A 23,416-nucleotide genomic window follows, 5' to 3' on the forward strand; every position below is an offset into this window, starting at 1 on the left:
AGATTACTGATGGATGTCTGTCACTTTCAGATCTTTGCCTATAAAGACTATGCGTGGGACTAAGGTACCAGGTTTCTCTACAAGAATGATGACACAATGACTGCATTGAGAGAAAGATTTACACAAACAAATTTGCTGATAAAAAGGACAAGAAAGAAACTGCTCAGGGAATATGTCTAAAGTCTTGTCATGTAGCACTGTGTGTTGAAGCAGGTTAACCCGTTGAGGACAGTTCGATTTTGCTACAACGTGCATTTCCCATGGACGTTTGTCCGAGTATACTCGGGACTCGTCCTCAACAGGTTTATAGTGAAAGAGGAGAGAATTGGATATTTGGCACACATTCGAGGGGGGAAAACATAATATCATAACATTTTAATCTGATTTGCTTTTGATATTGTGTACATGACCTCAAGTTTGGACCACACAAGATTACTAAACAAACGAGATGATATTGGAAAGTGATAAAATGCTCTCTTCGGGATCTCATGAATATAGTCTCCTCTCCCACCCGCTCCTCCACCCCCCCCCCCCCCCCTTCAAGAAAAAGGGACAAAAATTGAAAGTGAATGGAACTTTGCATTTACGAGCCTGTTTGGCTCCTGGGTTGGTTGATTTGATTTACAACAGAAATGTAATGGGAAGAAAACAAGAAAGGGAAGCGGCAGAGAGATGATGGGAAAACTGTTGGTTTAAGTCTGAGAGAGAAAAAACAAAAATTGGCAGAATGGGAGACCGGTACTCCTTTCTCCCCACAACCCAGCATGGTGGCAAGTAGCTGGCGAGGATCGGAAGACACACACTGCTGGAGAGGTAAATTGAGTGATTTGGTGGAAAATGTGCCCAGAAATGATGGGGTGGGGGAGGCTAAGAGGGATTGTTAGGTTTATGGTGAACTTGAAAAAAGAATAAGAAAGATTAGGGGAGGGGGAGATGGAGGGGAAGTAAGCATCGCAGGGTCATCACTTCCGAAAGAGAGATATTTTCCATGGTGTGCATAAAAATAATGAGAAGACTACATGATGCAGAAGGGAAGGGCAGACAAAAATCTTCGAAGTCTAGAAGTGATCTCCATCAGTGGAAACAGGAATTTTATTCTCATATTCACTTAGTATTTTGAATCGGTCAGCAAAATTCATTCCTTTACAAACTATTTTTCTTTATTATGCAGAACAAAAGAAGGGAGCAAACGGAAAACAGTATTTTTCTATTTGTTTACTCTCATCATCTATCTATTTTTCTATCTATCTATCTATCTATCTATCTATCTATCTATCTATCTATCTATCTATCTATCTATCTATCTATCCATCTATCTACTTATGACAGTTGTAGAGAGGCAAGCAGATATCAAAAAGAGAATAAATGCTGAAAGAGGATCAGTAAATATGAACAACATCAGCAGAGTTTAAAAAAAAAAAGCACACACAGACCTGAAGAAGAAGAAGAAGAAGACAGACTCGTCAGTGCTTGGGGCAGGGTGCGGGCCGTAGGGAGCAAGATTGCAGAGCCAGAGAGAGAGGGGACTGTACTCCTCTGCATTCTTAATGAGATTTGAGGTATCCTATCAAAAAACTATATGTATATGTGTGTATATATATATATATAAAACAAAATAATGGCCCTGACCTTACCACCACCCAGCGGGATGAGGATGAAACTGGGGAGAAGAGCAGGAGGAGACTCAGAGGGTAACCTGCCACCGGCCTACAGCGCCTGTTTTCCACTTTGGGGGGGGGGGGGGGGGATATCTTTTCTTTTTTAGTGCACTCACCTCTCAACTCCCTGTCCAAACGAATTCATGTCTGTGCCCTGAGTGAGTGTGTGTTTGTGCGCGCACGAGCCGGGATCCGCTGTCATTAGTATGATTGATTGTTGCCACGGTTACCATGAATAAGCTAGTAGCAGTCTCTTGTCAAACTGCTGACACATGGGAGAGCATCTCACACTCCAGCCGTGGAGTGTGAACACTCGTTCATCTCTCCATCTGAACAAAATCATAATATGAAAGAAGTCAGAACATTTATCTTTAGTGTATAGCTGGGCAACATCGCTACCATACCTGTGCAAATGAGTGTATCACCAATAGAAAGATAAATCATCAGTGGCTTAGTCATTACTGTAATTATTATTTGGGTGAATAGCATTTAATCTCAGATGATGTGCTGTTTATAGCTAGGTCACTGTCACTGCCAGCACACAGATGCATAGGCTACTTTGTCATTCCTACAGTAGTCTCTTGCGTGTCGTTACCTGCCGGAAGGTCATGCGTAGCATCATTAATTTGCTCGTGCATATGAAAGTTATACACCCTAGCTGATAAGTTGGCCTTCATCAGTATCATCCTTGTCACCACGCAAGATTCCTCTCCGCCCCCCCCCCCATCCCCATCCTTTTGACACATCAGCAGTAATCTGGAACACAACAGTAGTTATCCTCCACCTTCAAAGAGCAAGTACGAGGACACTAATGGCTGAATGCAGCCATCTCTATGAGGTGTTACCGTGGCAACTAGAGCCATCAATTTTTTTTTTTTTTTTTTTTGCCCATTGTTGCTTCCATCCGGGGGAATGACAGTAGGATGAAAGCCAATGGATCATAAACCAAAACACATTAAGATTACTATGCTACCAGAAATGTGCTGCATGTAAGAAGCTTGAACATCCGGTGAAGAGGAGAGAAGAAGAATTGATGCTAATGTTGTCTTCATGATAAATCAGATCATGGTGACAATAAGAGTCAGACATGCATAATCAGAAGATACACACATGCACACTCACACACATGTATATGTTTATGCTATATATAGGCCCTATATATATATATATATATATATATATATATATATATATATATATATACAATTTTATATCTACACAAACATACATCATACAGGTACACAGTGCACACATCTAAAAATAGACAGTGAAGAGGAGAGGAGAATAGTTGAGGGAGAGGGATGCAGGGGCTGCAAGGTCATGCTATGTCATTTGCTGTACCAGCGTATTGCTAAAGAGGGGAAGAGAACTGTGGGAGCCGCTTCAGTGGTGGGCACAATAGTTCAATGACATTTTCCGTCTAGCGCGCGGTGCACTCGCCCCCATGCCCTAGCCACCTGCCGCGACAGAGAGGCCCGCCGAAATACCGTGGCCAATCATCTCGTTTACCTTTGAGATGCAGTCCTGATTGTCCCCGGGAGTTCTTCCAGTCTACAACAATTGTTTCACGTCGCCCTGACAACGCACCCTCCCAAGAAAGCCTCATCCGATCAAGCCGGCATTATTGCATTCATTAACTTGTTTTTTTCAATCGCGATGTTTTCAGGCTACCAAAATTTGATTGAAATCAAACTGTCTTTCTGACACTGCTCGTTTACTTGTATTCCATCTCAAAAAAAGAAAAAAAAAACATGCACACACACACACACACACACACAAAAGATCAGAAAGACAGAATCCATCTGAAGACTGATGCTGAGGTTGAGGTTTGTCACTTTACCTCTGTGTAGAAAGAGCATATTATTTTGTGACCTTTGCTTGCCAGCATTACCTTTAATGGCAAAGCTTTATTGATTTTGCTTTCGCTTCATATTTTTGAATAATGGTAGTTTGGGAATTGGGTCAGAATTCTATTTCACCCGCTGACACTGAAGTCTGGTCTCTTCTCGGCAATTTTGAGGTGTTTTCTTGAAGAAAGAATGTTGTTTTGAAAGTGGCAAACATGTGGTGACATTTCGGATGGGAAAAAGAGCTAGCAGTGATGTTTCTCATTAAGGAGGTGGGTTGTGGTTGCTAAATCATCAACCAAAAGCATGGCTTCATAATTGCATTTTCTGCACAGGCCAATGAGAGAGTAGGTAGGTTGTGACATCTTTACCGCATACTTTATTGTTAATATCAATATTTTATGGAAATATGACACTTTAAAAATTCCACAACAGAATTTATCTTATGTCCAACTTTGGCAAACCCTGCACCTGATTTTATGCTTGTGTGTTAAGTAAACTGAAACATGGAGTGATATTACACTCAGTGGGTCATGCATAACAAAAAGTTACTATAAGAGTAGAAACCTTCAGCATTTGGCCAATTTCTGTGAATTTCACTTATTTAAGTAGATTATTCCAGTGTATAATTTGATATTTCCAGAAATATTTACATGGTATCATTTTTCACAATGATTCTCTGTAATATTGCAAATTCAAAACAAAAAAAAAAATAAAAAATCCACACCCTTGCAGTATTTCACATAATCAATATGGTTTAGTCATAGTACTGATATAGCAACAAGATGCAAACAGTCAATGAAATAATCTGACAAATGTTTGTTTGTTGGAGTTACTTTGATATTGGATGAATCATCCAGCATACTGCCCATTTAAGGCTGTAAAATGGAGCTTTCTTGGCTTTGTAGCCTTGAGTTTGTCGGTAATAATAGCTCATTATATGTGTACGTTAAATGTCACTGATATGATTTTGGGGGGTCAAAACAGTTTCATCATGAATTGTGCTGGAGATATATTAACAAAATATGTGTCTTGGGGCCCATTTCATTGAGAGATGTGCAGTCATGATAAGTTTGCAGTGAGTGCTGTTTCCACGGCAACAGTTGAAATTCCCTGACAATGTCCAAAAGTTACTGCAATTACTGCATCTCACATTAGTTGCAAACCTTCCTTGGGCCCCAGATTGTACCGGTATGATCTAATGAGATGTAAAGTTACAAAAATACAATTTGTAACAGAGCACACATCTATGCATGCACACACACACACACTCTCTCTCTCTCTCTCACTCACAGGTAGACCTGCAGACACAGAATCAAATTTGAAGGACCTTGTGTTATGATTGGCAATATAGACATAGACTGACATTACAGATGATTGTAACTTCAACTGAATTGGATATCAACCAAACTGCTGCTCATGTGTTGCTGCCTGTATTGAAATTGGGCACACTTCTCAAAAAATCATGATTGGCCAAATGCTGGCTGCATATCAGCTTACCAAATACCATTGAAGGAATATTTTTGGTAATAATGTACATGTATGGATGCAGTTGAAAGTTTTGCTTGTCTTATGGTCTACATAGGAACTATGTCTAAGAGCGTGTTTCTACTGAGAGCACCTCGCATCACCGCGAATTTTGTCCCCCGCATGACCTCGTATTTTATGACCACTCGAGCTGTTTCTACTGAGCGATAAAATACGCGGTGATGCGAGGTGACATGCTAAATGCGGTGAATCCGGAAGTCGCGTATTTTCAGGTCACTGGTAGGTCACTGAATTTCGTTTAGTCTTCCTGTCCAAAATGCCCCTCACTAACATTTCCTGCCACTTTGTTATTAGGAATCGTTGCAGGTCGAGGGTCCAGTTAATGCTCTCCCGGGGCTCCGACATACTAACACAGTATTCCAGCGAAAACGAATTAGGGAATCTACAACTTTGAGACGATATGATTTTATGGGAAAATGAACGCAGTGTAAAAATCAGAGTATATAGTATAATAGGCTGTTGGGCACGCAAACAATAGACCATGAATGCACGCAATTCACAATCATGTACCACCTCATATACTGCATTTAGTAGGAGTTGGTACAAGGTATGCGAAACTACGGTCGCTGTGTACACACTGGTGTCGGAGTGTGCGATGAACCGATTGAAAAGCGCGGGGCGAAAGCTCCCAATAATTTGAGACTTCCGGTACACCGGGAATTTCGCTACCTGGTGTGTTTCTACTGAAAATCGTCCCTCGCATCACCGCGCATCGACCACCTCAAAAGGTGCGGAGCACCTCGCATCACCGCGCATCGGCCACTACCCGATCTGTTTCTACTGAGGAAAAATTTGAGGTGTCGCCGCGCATCACCGCGTATCACCGCGAATCACCTCACATCGCCTCGCATCACCTCGAATTTTCATCGCTCAGTAGAAACACGCTCTAAAAGCCGAACTTCCTAATGCTGCGATGCTGAAGCTCTTAGATTTCTGGTCTGATGACATCAAGAAAGTTTCTTAGGTTTTCCATTAATTTTCTGTGACAGTTGCAGTGGGCTTTTAATTACCATCTTTTGTATTGTTTAGAGAGAAACACTGGCGGTTGAGTTATTATAAATTTGTCAAATATGTAATTTTCATTTTATTTTATTTATTATTATTTTTTTTTGTCAAGCCCCATTATGGTGATTGCGGGATGAAGGGATCTGAATTGTGTCTCTGAATTGCCCATCTGAAACATTGCAGTGTACTGGTATGACACCCACATGACATATACCATAACTGGTAGTTGGAATGCAACCATTTCTCCAGTAGTCACTAACAGTAAACTTGGGTCAAAGATGCACTCAGTGGCATCTCCCTGTACAAATGGTGCTGTCAAAGGTCTCATGTCAAGGTCAAAGGTCATGATATGTCACTGAAGTTAACCTGCAAGACTCTCTTTCTAACAGCTTTGTAACTTAAGCTCATTTAAACCAAACTTTAATCGGAAATGGACGGTGGATCTGCACATTATGGTACTTTCCAAGGCAACATGCTGTTTGTCAAAGGTCAATTAAGGTCATTTATCTCATTTTTTCTTCTTTGATGAAGACTGATAAAGTATTGTGGTAGACATTCACAAAACTATGCATCTTTGTTTTTGATAGTGCAATTTTCTGCTGGTACCTTACATATGATCTGTATGTCGCTTTATTAATATGTTTTACATTCATCCTCTTTAAGAAAAAAAATGCAGTCCAAATTACCTAGTACCTACATTGTAATCTTCCAATTTGCTATGTTTTTGGTTTTATTTTTGCAAGACAAACATTTTTGCTTTTTTGTAGATGAAACAGTGACTTGTCAGACATCCACAGGCTGTGTGTGTGCTTGTTTGTATGCTTGTGGGCAATGCATTTATTGATAAGTTTCATGATATACACTGCACTTCTACAATGTATTTCCCCCCAAATCCTTGATAGGCAGAATGATGAGTTCTACAAACTGGCTCATGCATGTGTTTCTCTGTAGCAACAAGATTCCAGGGCCAAATTTTGGTGGAAAAAAAAAAAAAGTTTTCTACTTCCTTTCACATGCAGGACACTGACAATAAATGGAAATGAGTGGAAACACAGAATGGCTGAGGAGGGAAATAAAGAAAGAATGCACAGAGTGTAAGAAGAGAAATGGGCTGGGCAAGGGACACCCCATTGTTTAGTTGTCTGGCTGACTGGAGCTGGGCTGGCCTGTTTGGCGTCAATGCCACGGATGATTTATGTCAGAACAAACATCTTGAAGACCATGGGCAGTCTTAGGATGTGATTATAGGAAAGAAAACACAAAGAAAAGGAAACACACATTCACATGCACGCACACACACACACACACACACACACATATTATGAGCATGTACAGGCATAAACATTGTATTGATGAAATTCAAGAAAATGGACTTCACAAGATAATGGCCCTCCTGATAGTATTTGTCAAAGAGGGTTAGATTGGATATGTTTGCTGTCTCTATCTCTTTTTCTCCCTCTCTCTCTCTTTCTCTCCAACAACTCGTGCTCTTTTTGTGTTTCTCCTGAAGGAGGACTTATTAAGGGAATATGTCGTCTGGAATTTTCAGCCGAGAATCACAGAAGAATGGTGCCCAGCATATGGAATCAATAGTTCTGATTTTAACTATAATCATGTGTAAAGTGGGTATCTCATTGGCCTGGAGACTAGGCTGTGACCTGATATAGGCTCAAGTGTCGCTAGTTGCGGAGACATTACTGCGATGTCTCTGCGACGTCTCTGGGAGAATAGTCTGGTCTCCGGTCACGAGAAATTTGCTCATGTTTGATTGTTTTTTTCTCTGAGACACCGAAATCCAGTTTCCAGCTGGTCTGCGAGATGTTTCCGCAACGTCTCTCCAACGTCTTCTTAGTTGCAGTCAAGTTGCTGAGACTAATTTCGTCTGCAACGTCCCCGAGACGTCTCCGCGACCTTCAGAGACCCATGGCCACCTACCGGTGACGATGTGGAGACATCGCAGAGTGACTGAGTGACTGAGAAGTTGTTTATTAAGACGTCACGATGGCATTGCAGCAACGTTCCTGCAACTTCCGTGCAAATATTTTAAGTTTTTTTGCCTCGTTTGAAGACATTTGGGACGTTGCCCTTGAGTCACCTTCTTCGTGAGAACATACCGCCATTTTTTTTTGTCTTTCAAGTAGCTTGAGTTGCAGCAGTGGTGATGACAGCTCATCCAGTGAGATAGGCCTTTAAAGGCAATCAATCACGGCGAGTGGTTTGTGCGGCACGGAGACGAACGCAATGCGCTGCCTCCCCCATTCTGTATCAAATGTAATGACCCTGAATGAGAATAGCGCTGGCTCAATGGGTCAGCGAACAACACGCTAGACTACAAGAGCTCTGTGCTACAAATCTCCTAACCCAAAATGCCTGTCCGAGCGAGCCACGAGAGCTTCCGAATGGACGCACACTCTCAGTGCGCATGCGCATGAAGAGAGGCCAAAAGAGCCACGCGTCTTCTGGCCTCTCTCCTCCAATCACTGCAGCTCGCGGTGACAATGTTTGTGTATGATGTGTACACACACACACATACACACATACGTGTCTCAGTGGCAGCATTGTCCCACATGTTTATGGATATAGCACCGAGTCTGGCATTGCACAATTGCATGCTCCAATGCACAAACTTTGGTCGTTCGGAGTTTACATACCATAACATAAGGGATGACGATTGTATGTCTTTAAGATTCTTGACTTGTCTCCTCTTGTTACGGTGCACTGTATGCTGCCAATTTTCATCACGCATATTGTTAAAGAATATCCCCCAATTTTGAATTGTTCCATAAGCTTGTGATCAGTCTTTTGTTATCATCAGAGAATTTTACTTGTTTGTCATCATGGAGATGCGATTTTTTTTTCTTATTGTTTTTTTTTCCCAATTCTATTTCTCCCCAAATGTTGGTATGTTATGAATTTTGTGAATTTTCAGTGGAGCATAGAAGTATACACGTGCATCGATCTTCAACAAAGTTGCCGGGAGGGATTTATACCATTATTTAAAGTCAAGGAAGATGATATAACACATTCTGTAGTCATAATTACTGGGAAATCTTTGCAGTCTGAAGCTAAATGATGTGTTCATTATATTTTTGCAAATGAAAGAAATTAGCCTCTGCATTTCAGAGACTTATTTGATATTAGTGTTGCATGTGATATTCAGAATCTCGACTCCAAAATGAAAGAATGAGGTTTGTGAGAGCTGCTGACTGTTAAAGTTGCCCCGGGTACATCAGTACAAAGTTTGCAATATCCCAGTGTGTCGGATATTAAGTGTGATTATGCACCATTGAGCGAATGAGTTGGAACTGCCCTAAGTGGACTTGATGCAAGCATAAAGACATACTAATGATGTTTATGTCGTGAGAAGATGAAGATTATGCGATGGCTTACTCTGGTTTTACATAAAGCACCTGTGTGCTGTCTAAAAGATGAAAATTGTGACGTTGCCCCCATTACACACACCCACACATTTCAATAATGATGCACTTGAAATGTATTGGAACTGATCCTTTTTGTATTAAAGCAGGAGGGGCATGTTATGGTGTAAAACTACTTTTTGTACATATATGTATCCTTTTTCAGCTTTACTAATGACTTGAAATATCAATGCAATCAGGCAGTCTAGACCTAAACCTCTGGAATAAAAAAAAAATAGGCAAAAATATACTGTTCATTTATTTGTATTTCATCATCACATGTTGATATCAGTTTGTTGTGCAAGTGGGGTCATTTTGATAATGGAATATTAAAAAAATGTGTGTGAGGTTTGTTTGTTTTTTGTTGTTTTTGTTGTTTTGCATGTCACTATAATTCCCTCCCCCTCCCCCCACCCCCCGCCTAAATGGGCATTTGGGCAACAACCAGCTACAAGATATCATACTTATCGCAAAATTTATGTTATGCTCTCAACCATACATTATCAGTGATCATTGAAATTATAAAGTTTTGTGCAAACAATATTCTCTAAATTCTGCAGTTAAAGATAGTATATGGGAAAAAAAATCTAAATTTACTTTGAGATCATTTAAAGGGATGGTATACTTTTGATTGAGATGGAGGATTTAGATTTTAACTTGTTGCAAGATAATTAGAAACCACTTATGAAATATTAAAGAGTGAACCATTCTAAAAGCTATTCCAAGTATATTTGATGAAAATTAGCTGAGATATCCAAAAAGAAAGTAAAACAAATTGGTTGTAATATTAGGATGTCTTTGTTTCTGGATATCTCAGGCATTTCAGAACCAATTTTCATCAATTAAACTTTGAATTCCTCTGTAGACAGTGTGCTCTTTAATATTTCATAAGAGGTTTTTTAATTATCTCACAAAAGAATTGGAAACCTGAAGCCCCATCTCAACCAAAACTGTAGGCATATTACCCCTTTAAAGTGTAGTGGCATAAGGACCATGACTACTGCTTACATTAATGTTGCACTATCTTGTCTTGTGCAGATACTCACATACTCTGTTGATAGAGGGGAATGGGCGAGCAAAGCTTTTTTCAATTTGATTGATTCTATGACCCCGTTTACACCGCCTGACCACTTTTAGGCCAGCCCAAATTGCGGTACTCGGTGTGCGTTTACACCGAGAATTTGGGCCGGCCTATATATAAAATATTCTGACGGTAGCGGCGCTCTGCATGTGAACAATGATTTCATTGGAGCGCGCCCGCGGGAAATGTGTATTGTGTACGTATACAATTCTGTGAACGTGTTCGAACCTCTATCGTATCGATTCGCCACCACTACCCAACAAAAATCAATTTCACAGTTTCTCACAATCCTTACTTTTGCACAAATTTTCTGGAGTGAGGAAAAAAAAATTACAGAGATGAAACATTGTGAGACATTGCAGCACAGAATTCTCCGCTCCTTCAAGACAAGACAAGACAAGACAGCATGCACGATATAAGCACTCATAACATTACGCAATTACGTCACGATCGCTGCGGAAAGGAAGCGGGACTCACATTTGGTACCGCATTTGGGCCAGCGTGCGTTTACACCGAGAATAGGTCGGCCCAGGACCGGCCCGAGACAACCTCCGGAGCTTGTCCAAATGCAGGTCCAAATTTGGTACCGCATTTGGGCCAGCGTGCGTTTACACCGCCTTTTAGGCCGGCCCAAAAGTCGGTGTAAACGGGCTCTATGTCCTTATCATATCAAAAGAAAAGAGTGGGAAAGCAAAACAAAGAAAAAAAAAATGATGGCTAGAGATATTTCAGTCACTTCTTGTTATATAAACATCAGCAGGTTCAGTAATCAGACTATTGGAAGTCAAAATTGCTGCTGTTAAACTTCTCCAGATGTCGAAGTTGGGAGACAACAACATGCTTGTATGTAGAGGATTTGAAAGTAAAGATATTTCTGAATCAAAATTTACAAGTAAAGATTTCCTGATTGCAAAGATGTATTCGCCTGCCTGTATCTCATTTCCCCAATTCAGAGTCATGGTTTCTTACATTCCGCCGACCATCTATTGGGAGCCTAGAACCTGCCTCTTGTATTCCCTCTAATTGATGACGACCATTAGCATGACCCAGAGACGGCTGGATTTCTGATGCTAATCAATAAAGCCAAATGAGACAGTTATGTCTTCCATGCTCAGTGATTTTTCAGAGATAATGCACGAACTTTGATATTTGTGCATGTGATCAGATTGTCGTGTTACCGGCATCAAAGGAAGCAATGCTTCCGATGCGACTGAACTGCAGCTCCGTCTTCTGATGGAGCTGTGTCTATTTGTAGCCCTCTCGATGTTTGAAAATATAGTCTCCATTCAGGAGTAAGCATCAAAAAGTAAGCCTTAAAATCTGGCTAACTCAGTGAGAAGTATCTGAGCTGGTTAAAAAAAAAAAGTGGTAAAAAAAAGTTATGTAGCACCGTGAGCATTTTGAAATATTTACCTTTGAAATGATCCTAATATATGTCTAATGGTAAAAAAAACATGCTGCATACAAAGTTGTACTGTAGAAATGGACATTTTCACACATTTTGTGCCACAAGAAACCAACATGGAAATAAAAGCATGCAAAATTCTTTGCTTGTTTAATACATGTAACACTAGTTTAAGTTTGGATTCTGTGAAATTGAAAACATGCGATATCTTACCCGATTTAGTGCAAAAAAATACTCACACGAAAAATTACACTTTTACAGTAGGCCCTATATCACGAGTAACTGCCAAATTCTGCATGATGAAATGATGCTCGCATTTACAATTAAAGCTTCAGTAAGCCTTTGGAAATGACTGAAGTAATATTTTAGCAGTAATTCAGATTTATGAAATTAAACACCATATACTGACACTTGCTTTCGATAAGTGCCTTGCAACTGATAATGTAAAGAGCTGTCAAATCATGTTTGCTCAAAGCCAAGTACACAATATCTGTAAATATACTTGCTGTATCACACAGAAATGCTTGAAATCAGGAGGAATACTCAAAATTATGTTGGCAATTTCTCCTATATGAGAAAGACATCTGATTGTAACCCTCTTCTCCCCCTCCCCCTCTCATTTTTTGTTACAGTGTGTCCAGTGAGCTGCCCACGATCCTGCTTGTCCAGCAAGCAGTGCTGCCATGAACAGTGCATTGGAGGCTGCAGTGGGCCCCTGGATAGCAACTGCATTGCCTGCAGACACTTCTTGTACGAGGGAAGATGCTTGGCCAGGTGCCCCATTGGAACCTACGAGGTACTCAGCCCTCCTTTTTTCGAGGCTGTATTTTTGGTCCTTTCATACACTCGTACATTCATTATGTTTGTGGATGATGTGATTAATTTTGTATCGAAGAATGTCCAAGAATGTCTGCAAAGCCAAGTAATATCTTGCTTTGAAACATCACGGGAATTAGTGTTTCACTGGAATATTTATTCGTAAAATATGCCATTTTTTTGCGCAGAAGGGATATACAATGTAGACAAATCAGATATCAAGATGGTATCCCCTGAAATTGTCATTTTTAGCAGCAGTTTACTCAACTCTTCTTCAGGCAATGAGCTTCCATAGTGGAAGGGTTAAAGACCAGTAGGGCATTGCAGTCACAATTAAAACAGAGAAGGGGCTTATGGCATATAAGGACAACTTACACAGTGTGCATGCACTTCATAGTCAAATTTATGCAGTGTTTATATGAAAGTGACTGCAGAAATGACACACTCAAGAGACTAAGAAAGAAGTCCTCCTATCTTTGTCTTATCTTTGATTTTATTTTCTCTCTCTTTTTTTTCTTTACTTTTTTGCTAGACATGGGATGCGTTTATCTCAAAAATTTTCTGAGGCAGAATCACGATCCTAAATGCATATAAGGCATTTTCGGGGGTTAGATAAATGCAACCGTGTTTTCAAACGCGTTTAGAAAAGCTGATTTGAAATGCCATTCAAAGGGCGTTTTGAAACGCATTTAAGACCACGATCGCCTTTCTGCAAGTCGATAAACGCAACACCGTTTTGAAACGCATTTATATCTCAAGTTCAACTCCCAGCTGTTTTTAGTTGTGTTTTCTACCCACTATTTGGCTGTGAATGATGAGGCATGTTTGGTGGTACACAGTTGACCTTTACTTCCCGGGTCGAACGGCACAAAGCAGCTGCGCAGTGACAACACTTGAATCACGATTGTATGATGGTTAGATAAACGCTGCACCCAGAGAATCGCGTTTCAAACCATGTTCGCAAACACCCTTCCAAATGCGTTTTGAAATGTGATTATCTCAAGTTAATAGATAAAGGCAGCCATGGACACAAAGTGTAAGATATGGGTCCTGATGTTAGTGATGGCTGTTTCAGAAAGCACAAAGCAGAACGTTTCTATAAAGGTGTGGGGACGGATATGAAAAGAGGGATTGTACCTTTAAAGGCTACTGGTAATTGAAAATCCACATCCAAAGAGCATGTCCCCTGCTACAGTCAGCCAGTCGAAATAGTCAATGTTTCATTGAGTGTTTGCCAAATCACACACACTTCAGGATGAAGGTCAACTCTGACTTCAAAGGCAAAATAATCTAATATAGATTAATTCCCCAGGCTCATTATGCGGACAGGAGAGAGTGTAGCATAGGGCACAGTGGGAAGGTATTAGCTGCAATGCCACTGAACTCTTTTATGTCCTGCTTGGATTTGAAGCACTTCGATGTATGCCCACTCTGCATCAGATCTCATTACACCCCATTTGTGATAGAAGTTGTGTAGTTCCTGTTTGGATGTTCAAGAAGAAGTCAGCGGTACAATGTACCCCCCCCCCCCCCTCCAATCAAATTTCATATAACTCACTCTTCCCCAGGGAATTAGTCACTTCAGGAATGCATTAAAATTTACTGCAGCTTTTTTTTTTCCCTCTTGTGTACTAGTAATGAGATATCCATCTACTGTTACAGCAAAATGCACCTCATTACTTAGAATAAAGTTTACATGCATTAGTTCTTGCAATGTTGGGCAAAGTCTCTGAATGATTTCTGGTTTTAAGGAACCCAGACCTTGACATTCTTGGACATTACCCTCCGCATTTCCTTTATAATCTCTATTCTTTGTTCCCAGGCCCCACTCCATAATTATGTTCTATTGTCCCTGATTCCCTAAGACCCCATTTTCCTGGGTCCCATTGCTCCCAGGTACTGCAAAATCTTGATCTGTCCCCATGAATCTTACTTAGTTTTCACATTCTGTTTCCTTCACTGCACAGCACCAGTTTTTCCATGACCCCATGTTTCCGGGTCCCATTGCTCCCAGGTCCTGCCACATCGATCTTTCCCTATCCCCATGATTGTTAGTTTTCATGTTCTGTTTCCTGTAGAGTAATGCACAGTCCCTGTTTTCCCACGACCCATGTTCCAAGGCCCCTTTTCTTTCAGGTTCTGTCCTATCTCTCTCTGTAACCATGAATGATTGTTCATGTTCTGTTTCCTTCACGGCACAGTCCTGGTTTTCCCATGACCCTGTTTTGGGTCCATAGCTCTTATATTAGGCCCAGCCACGTCTTTCGCTATCCCCATGGTTCCTAGATTTCATGTCCCATTTCCTGCAGTGTAAAGTCCCTGTTTTCCCATGACCCCATGTTCCCAGGCCCCATTTACTTCCAGGTCATGTCATGTTGCTCCCTATCCCCATGATTCCTATTTTTCATGTTCTTTTTCCTGCTGCACACAGTTCCTGTTTTCCCATGACCCCATGTTACTGTTACTGGGTCCCATTGTCCCCAGGTCCGGCCATATTTCTCTATCTGCCATAATGTTTTAGTTCTAATGTCCCATTTCCTGCAGTGAACACCCAAAATGTTCCCTTTTTTGCTATGTTTGCTAGCTCCTTTGATCCCTTTTTGCCCACTCCCTGTACTGTGAAAATTCTGGTTTCACAGTATCTCTTTTGTCTATAGAAAAATATTGCATTGAAATACCATCTTTTTTCTTCTTCCACTTAATTACCAATTCATATAAAATCTCTTAACCCTTAAACAGAATATCAGCAAAAGAGTTAGTGGGAATAGCATAACTATAACAGTCAAACCTGCCGTAGTGTCACCTGTTTGTAGCGGCCACCTGTCTTTAGCAGCCGTCTGCCGTATACAGGTAAATGGCCACTAAAAACAATTACAATTCTCCCCCCCCCCCCAGAAATGCCATGTTAATGACCTTGCCTGTAGTGGCCACCTGTCTTTAATGGCTACTTCTTTTTTTCATCTCCCTTGGGTGGCTGCTATTGACAGGTTTGACTGTATGTGCGAAGCATGTTTTAAGTGATTTCTCTCAATAGTTACATGTGCATCACATTCAAAGGATGAAGAGCTTACTGTGACTTATTGAATGATTTTATTCACTTTACTTCAACATGGGAAAAGTTATATATCATTTTAGTTATATGATAACTTGTTTTATCATCCTTAATACCTGCCTGAAAAAAAAAATTACATTAGACAAATATACTTCCTGGTACTAGTTGTTCTTTATTCACAGAAGTATAACAACTTGGAAAAAATGCAGGAGAACCGTGGCTCCTTGTTACATTTTGATGGATATGACAGAGGTCTTTGAAATGCTGTTCTTTGTCATTATAGGAGCTTTGCTACATTGACACAGAATTATCTTAGATTAAAATGGTGATGCTATCATGAGATAGGCTTTGGTCATTTAGGAGACCAACTTTGTATTAAAGACACATTTGAATACTGTAGTTTCCAGCAGCTGTAATAAAAGACAATGTAGGTCCACTTTGGTGCTATTTTCCTCCTAAGTAAGAATGCCATTCAGTGACACAGTTTGGGGAAATTATCAAGAGTGAAGGGAATTGTGAAGTCTGCCACACAGCATGATGTGCACACAGTGCCGTATTCATAACATTATTGTAGATTTCAAGAATACCCCGTCAGCATATCATCCCGGAGGTGACAAGACGTGGTTTCTCAATTAGCGCATACTAAAAAAGTAGTGAACACCTAAATACTGATTTGTGTTTTGAAACATTACAAAAATTAAAGCCATTATTTACCATTTGCATATGAAACAAAGGCCCAGCTTTAGTGCTTCAAGATCTAAAGTTCTAAAATGTGAGTTAGGGATAGAAACAACCAGTGTAAAAATGTTAATCAGTATAATCAGTGTTATATATTGTTAAATATACAAAATGTGAATAATAGTTATAATGAAATAGATTCTAGAATTAACCCTCTACAGTTATGGTTTATTGAGAAAAATAGTGATTTCTCTTTATATTTTAGACATTATTGCAAAATCTTTATATGGTAGGATGTTTTGTGATACATCTGACCTTCAAATATGCATCAAATGTGATAACTCAAATAATTTTTAAGTCACTGCCCCAGTGGTGAATGATACCTTTAATTTTGTGAAAAAACCTGCCCATTTCAATATTGAATAAAAAAAGTACTGATATAAGTCTTCAACGTTACAATGATTATTAAATGTAATCCCCCCCCCAAAAAAAAAAAAAAAAACAACTTCATCATTTGACTTTCAACATTCATGTTATTTTGCAAAAATGTTGCAGAAAAGAACAAGTTTTTCGCTCTCCTAAAAATTCATTGTATTTGAGATACAAGGTTTTTGTCACCCCAGGGACGATATCCATTTCTTCTCATCACGCTGTAAAATTTACATCATCATGTCCAAGCTGCGTGTTTGTTGCAAACTGTTTTGGGGACTTTCCCTTTTCTGGGACATGACGGAGCATTCTAAGTCTGTCCTTTGAATTAGATACCTGCAGTAAATAGATCTCCCCTTCCAGCAGTGGAAATCTCCTGTCATGCTGATGTGTCTAAAAAACAAAAAAACAAAACAAAACGAAGAACAAACAAAAAAAACCCCAAAACACCAGAAAACACACTCTGTTATATTCTTTTTGGGGTTTTGTGTTTGGTCTGTGCTCCATTTTCCTCATCCACAACCTCTGTGTCAGTTGTGCTGGAGGAGGATGCCGTGAATGAATGGGACGTGTCCCTCATTTGGCACGCTCTCTCTCTCTCTCTCTCGCTGGGAGCCCAATGTGAGGGCAAGCAGGCGGCGATTGATTTTGTCCATAGCACAAATTGCAGCATTTGGGGCCTCTTGAGTGGCTTTCGAGATTAGCATGTCAGACTGGAGGGGGGAAAGAAACAACGACAACAATGACGGCAAAGACAGAGACTATCCAGCCATTTCTACCTCGTTCATCTAATTAAATCTCAAGTGATTTTTGAGTTTCAGCCCTCAGCTCTTAAACTAAGGCCAGTCGAGGTTGAAATGGCTGTCTGAATGTTTAATCTAAACTGCTAGCTGTGAGATAACAAATGGTTTGCATGTGAGCTTGAAACCATGAATATGCTTAAATAGAATAGCAATGAGCATTTTGAAGATACGTAAATATATGCCCAATTTTGGAGAGAGGGAGAACAAAATAAAGAAATTCTTGATTATGTGCTGAGGTCCCTTTCTTTATATGTATGTAAGTGTATGAATGTATGTATCTGAGATATTTTTTACTTCACAGAATGTGGCTATGCTTATGCAAAGGTCCATTAGATGTGTTTCCGTAGCTGAAGATGATTTTCTTTTTTTTCATCATTGGTTTTTTTGAGGCACTCTGTACTGGGACAAGGTCGTGGCAGGGTTTATTAAGAGAAATCTCGATGTCACAAGTGATGACCGTTGTGTGAGATTAGACGTGAACAACCAGAGGGTCGCCATCATCGTATTGTCTGGTCTGGTTTGCTCTGATGATGCACTGACGTTCCTTTCTTCTGCCTAGGAGCAATAAAAGGAGTTGGGATGGAATGAAAATTGCCCCGACCGTGAATTGCCAGTCAATTAGTAAATTATTTTTTGAAGGGAGGGTGAAAATGCAATGTTTTCACAGATGTGTATTGTGCTTTACTATAAGCAATTGTATAAACCCAGAACATCTTGCCTTTTGTGATTTTATGATATACGGTGTCTTCTTCTCATGTGCAGAAATATGTAGTTCTTTTTTTTTTTTTGATCACAAATCATTTTCTGACTTTGTCAATCTCACTTTTTGTCTAACATAACTTTTTCTTTTTTCAAACAGTTTAAGAATCGGCGCTGCGTAACCAGTGAACAGTGCCCCCAAGGATGGAAGCTGTTTAAGCAGAGGTGCATGCAGGAATGTCCCGGCGGTTACATGCCTGATAGAAACAACACTCGTCACTGTCTACCATGCAATGGAACGTGTCCAAAAGGTAGACTCCTGACTGTTTTTTTTTTTTTTTTTCACATTTTAGCCCCTGTCCATAACAATAAATTGTCTATTCAGTAGATATCATTTTGAAATCACTAGGTTTGTCATCATGCAAGAGACATTCAGGAGCTGAATCATAGTAGAAAATATTTTTTTTTGCAACATGTCTTTGTTGATTTTTTTTTATGCCTCCGCCACGAAGTGGTGCCGGAGGCATTATGTTTTCGGGTTGTCCGTCCATCCGTAATGAATTTTGTGGACAGGGTAACTATCAAAACCTTTTGAGGTATCCTAATGAAACTTGGCATGTATGTGTATTAGGGGGTGAAGTTTTGCCTATCAGCTTTTAGGTGCACATGCTCAAGGTCAAAGGTCAAAAGGTCAAGGTCAAATACATAAAATTTCACTATTTCCACCATATCTATGCAATGCCTTAAGATATTTTCTTGAAACTTAGTGTATACATATATCACCCTATTAAGATTCTCTGGTAAAAGTTTGGGTCATGAGGTCAAAGGTCAAAGGTCAAAAGGTCAAGTAAAAATATTAAAACTTCACCTTTTTTCTCTGTACCTTGGAAATTGTTCAAGGTATCTTCATGGAACATAGTATATATACATATACTGACTGGCAGTGATTATCTAGAGAATTTAGGGTTCATGGGGTCAAAGGTCAGGGGTCAAAGGTCAAGGGCAACTTCAAAATTTTACTATTTCCTTCATGTTTATGCAATGCCAGCAGACTTTTTTTTTTTTTTTTTACACTTGATGTATGCATGTATAATGTAATAGAGATTCTCTGGAAAGTTTTTTTACTTTTGTTTTTGCCTCAAAGGTTAAAAGTTCAAAGATCATGTGAAAGTGCTGAACTAATTTTTTCCTCCATATCTCGGAAGTGGCTCAAGTTATCTTGAAATGTACTACACATTTATGCATGTTCTGCCTGACAGTGATTATCTTATGAATTTTAGGGTCAAAGGCCAGATGAAAATGGTAACAATTTACTATTCAATACAGAAATTGCACTTTTTCTCCATACCTTGAAATTTACTCAATGCATAAACGTATGAATGGGTCAAAGTCAAGTTAAAATCCTTAAATCCCAAATACATGCTCTCCTATTCATCCAATTAAACCTAGGTCAAGGAAGGTGAACATTCAACACATTTGTGACAAACTTGTCATTTTGATATTTTGCCAATTTTGTGAAAATGTAATCACACATTGCCCACATGTACTATCTAGACCTATTAGGAGAATCATGCATTATGGCGGAGGCATACCAGTCGCCATAGCGACATTTCTAGTTAATAGTGAAAAAAGGTAGTTTTTTTTTATTCATTGTTTTGTGATCTCCACAAAGAGCTACACTTTGGCAAACTTAAAAAAGAAATGTTTTGTTCTATGAATTCAATTCCTGTGCTTCCCATTCAGTGGCTTTATATGTCAACATGAAGTTATCTGTATACAGTGACAGCATACCCTTGTCTGAGAAAAGAAAAGTAGAACGGACTTCTTCCTTTTTTTCCCTTTGTTACTTCAAGTTGAGATATGGCAGTGTATCGTTCAGAGAAGATATTTAATGTTCCAAACATTTTATGTTAGTCATTGACTTTGGGTTTGTCGGCATTATTTGTTGTTTGTGTTTCTTTTTTCTTCTTCTTTTTTTTTTTTTTGGTGGTGGGGGGGGGGGGGTGGGGAATCACACAGCCAGTACAGAATAAAAAAAGTTTGAAAGAAAGATTTAGCTCAGTGGTATTTTTCTTCCACCCCCCCCCCCCCCCACTTTTGTTGTTGTTGTTGTCTTTCTGCCCCCTTCCTTTACTCCATTGACATTCACCATTTCATGTCCAGTTTGCAGAAGCAAGACCATCCAGTCGGTAGAGGATGCTGCAGGCATGAAGGGATGCACCATTGTGAATGGGACGCTGACCATCAGCATACACGGAGGAGGTATGTAGCCAATAAAACCAGGGATTATACAGAGGCGGTTTGTGCTGAATTGTTTGTGTGTGTGTGTGTATGCATACACTGTATTCTACCCTGTATGAATGTATTTGAGTGCGTTTTTGATACCTGTTTGTGTGTGTGTGTGTGTGTGTGTGTATGTGTATATGTTAGTGTATGTGTATGTTTGTGAATGTATTTGTGATTACCGTGTATGTATGTGTGTGTGTGTGTGTGTGTGTATGTATGTGTGTGTGTGTATTTGTGTCTTGGGCTTCTTTTGTATGTATACAAGAGTATTCTTTAATCTGTTGAGGACTAGTCCCAAGTAAACTTGGGGAAATGTCTATGGGAAATACGTGTTTTAGCAAAATAAGTCCATCCTCAACGTGTGAAGAGATGTATAAGGAAGAGAAAAAGAGAGATGCACAAAATTGAAGGACCCACTTGATGTAAGTTGATCTATTAGCCAATTATGAGGTGCAGGAAATGGAAGGGACTGACTCCGGCAGAAAGTCTACCTCTGATTTATGCGTAGATGAAGGTAAAGGATAGGCAACTTTGGTTCTTTTTCTTTTTTTTTTTTCCTTTTTCTTTTTGCCGTAATTTTGTTATCCTCTCTTGATAATTACTGTAAAACGAGGAATGTTTGCGTGCATTTTGATATCGCGAATTTAGTGAGAGCCAAGATTTGTGAAATTAAAATGCAGCGGAAAGTTCTTCTTTACACTATAATAATTATGCATTGAATGTTAATGTTAGAGGCAACTCGTGAAAATATGCCGCGAAAAAGGCTGTCGGCTCCGATTCATGAAGATTTCATGCTGCGAAAATATTGTGTTGTACAGTATGTGGGCCAAAGTCACTCATGAAGTCTCATGGATTTCTCATTGATTATTTGTAGTGGGCCGCAGGCACTCAAAGATTGCGTGAAGAAGGCATTAGAATAAACAGTACAGATCCCACAACTTCAATTATTGACATGCCATTGTCTGTGATATGGATGAAGCTGATAGAACTACAAGGCTTTATTTCTGACCTACATTTAGTGGTATCTAGTCAGATACAGGAGTAGGCAGTTGAGGTAATGTTAGCTGAAACCCTGAATAATGTAACAAGACTGTATTTTGGGGAGAATTAAGAGGGAATGGGAGGAGAGAGGAGAGTCTATGAGCTAGAGAAGAGGGTAGTAAGCATGATGTAAAGAGAGGCATGAGGTAGGCCAGAAATAGTATCAGTCATTGCTTATTAGTGGTATAGAGAGAAGAGACGAGAGGGGTTGGGAGTACCAAAGGGGAAGGCACATATATAGAAATCCAAGAGGTACATGTAAACATCGACATCAAGGGACATCGTAAACCATGTGCAAACAGAACGCAACATGATATATTTATTTGTCAGTTTGAATATATCAGGTCCTCCTCAATCTGTGTCATACCATACCAAAGATTTGAAACTGAATGCATTTTGCTTCACAGTAGCAGCGATTATCACAGAAATTTAAAAAAAAATAGAGCAAAGACCAATCTGATGCACCTTGAAAATGAATGAACCCTTTAATGTTCGGCAACTTCCAAATATTGCATGAGAATGACACTTCATGTTACAGTCATTAGCGAAGCAGCAAGGCATTGTGTTTGTCCAGTCTTTTCCCATTTTTTGTATATCGACAGCTCTTCCCTGCCCACTTCTTGCAATTTCCTCCACCATGTGTCAGAATTTGCGATTTTCAAGTCTGTATAAATCTTGGAGCGCAGCTAGCCGAACCTTGAATCTGTCGTTAATGAGGAGGCATGTGGTAGGTTCACTGTCCCTTGTTGATCAGTCGCAATTGACAAAACAGCTCGTTAGTCTGTGGCTTCTCTTGAATATTGCTATGTTTTGCGAGACGGGAGCTTTTTTTGTGTGTCTGTTTTTGTCTCAGTCCCCTGCTCCATGGCTGTTTGTACTCGAATGATTCAAATGCTGGTAAACATCCTGTTTTCGCAATCGGATTGCAGGCGTGTGGCTAATTGCAAGAGAAAGGGCAGGGCTCCATTTCATAGAAGGTTGCTGACTGTGATGACAACTCTTGCAGCAGTGGCGGATGTCATGGTAATGACAAGAATCCTCGCATTTTTGATTGGCTGTTGCCGACAAGAAGTTGATATCCTCGGCAGGATTGCTTTCCTAACATCTTTTTATGAAGTGAGATCTAGTAACCATACTCATGTGCAGATTGAGGGGATGCAGATGTGCGGTAAAGCATCCGTGACTTCATGTGGTGTGACACTTCCGCAGTGTGTGGACACAATAATTGTCCAAACACCATTAGCCATTTTTACGAGCAAAATATCATTTTCAAAGACTGTTATCCAGGGTCCACATGTAAAATTCCTTGTGAATAATGTTTGTATGTATTATCTTACGGAAATTCTAAGTGATTAACCCATTGAGAACGGACTGATTTTGCTACAATACACATTTCCCATAGACACCTGCCTGAGTATACTCGCGACTAGTCCTCAACTGGTTAATGGTAAAGAGAAGAGAAAAGATAATTACATAAACAGGACCAAAAAAGATTTCTGTAAGGATTGTAAGCCATCTCTCGTTAGTATTCCTTGACTTAATCTGAGAGAAAAAAGAAAATAGATATTATAGCTCATATTAATTTATCCTCGCAGTAAGAAAGGTTTTGCTGGTGGAGGGTAGGGGAGTTGTTTTGTTTGTGTACAAATTGA

The 23,416-nt window shown here is 39.8% G+C and overlaps 1 protein-coding gene across 2 annotated transcripts in view; it reads left to right on the forward strand.

Moving 5' to 3' along the window:
- The window catches only part of LOC139713312 (insulin-like peptide receptor), a 130,898-nt gene that overhangs the window by 48,980 nt on the left and 58,502 nt on the right, over positions 1 to 23,416 (forward strand). For both annotated transcript variants that reach the window (XM_071625057.1, XM_071625056.1), the window contains exons 2-4: positions 12,593 to 12,756; positions 18,598 to 18,748; positions 20,601 to 20,699. In XM_071625057.1, the coding sequence (XP_071481158.1) occupies positions 12,593 to 12,756; positions 18,598 to 18,748; positions 20,601 to 20,699 (414 nt within the window). The remainder of the gene's footprint in view (positions 1 to 12,592; positions 12,757 to 18,597; positions 18,749 to 20,600; positions 20,700 to 23,416) is intronic.

Source organism: Diadema antillarum, unplaced genomic scaffold (genome assembly GCF_040938485.1).
Source record: "Diadema antillarum isolate AM-2024a unplaced genomic scaffold, OU_Dant_1.0 seq00001947_RagTag, whole genome shotgun sequence".
Classification (NCBI taxonomy): domain Eukaryota; kingdom Metazoa; phylum Echinodermata; class Echinoidea; order Diadematoida; family Diadematidae; genus Diadema; species Diadema antillarum.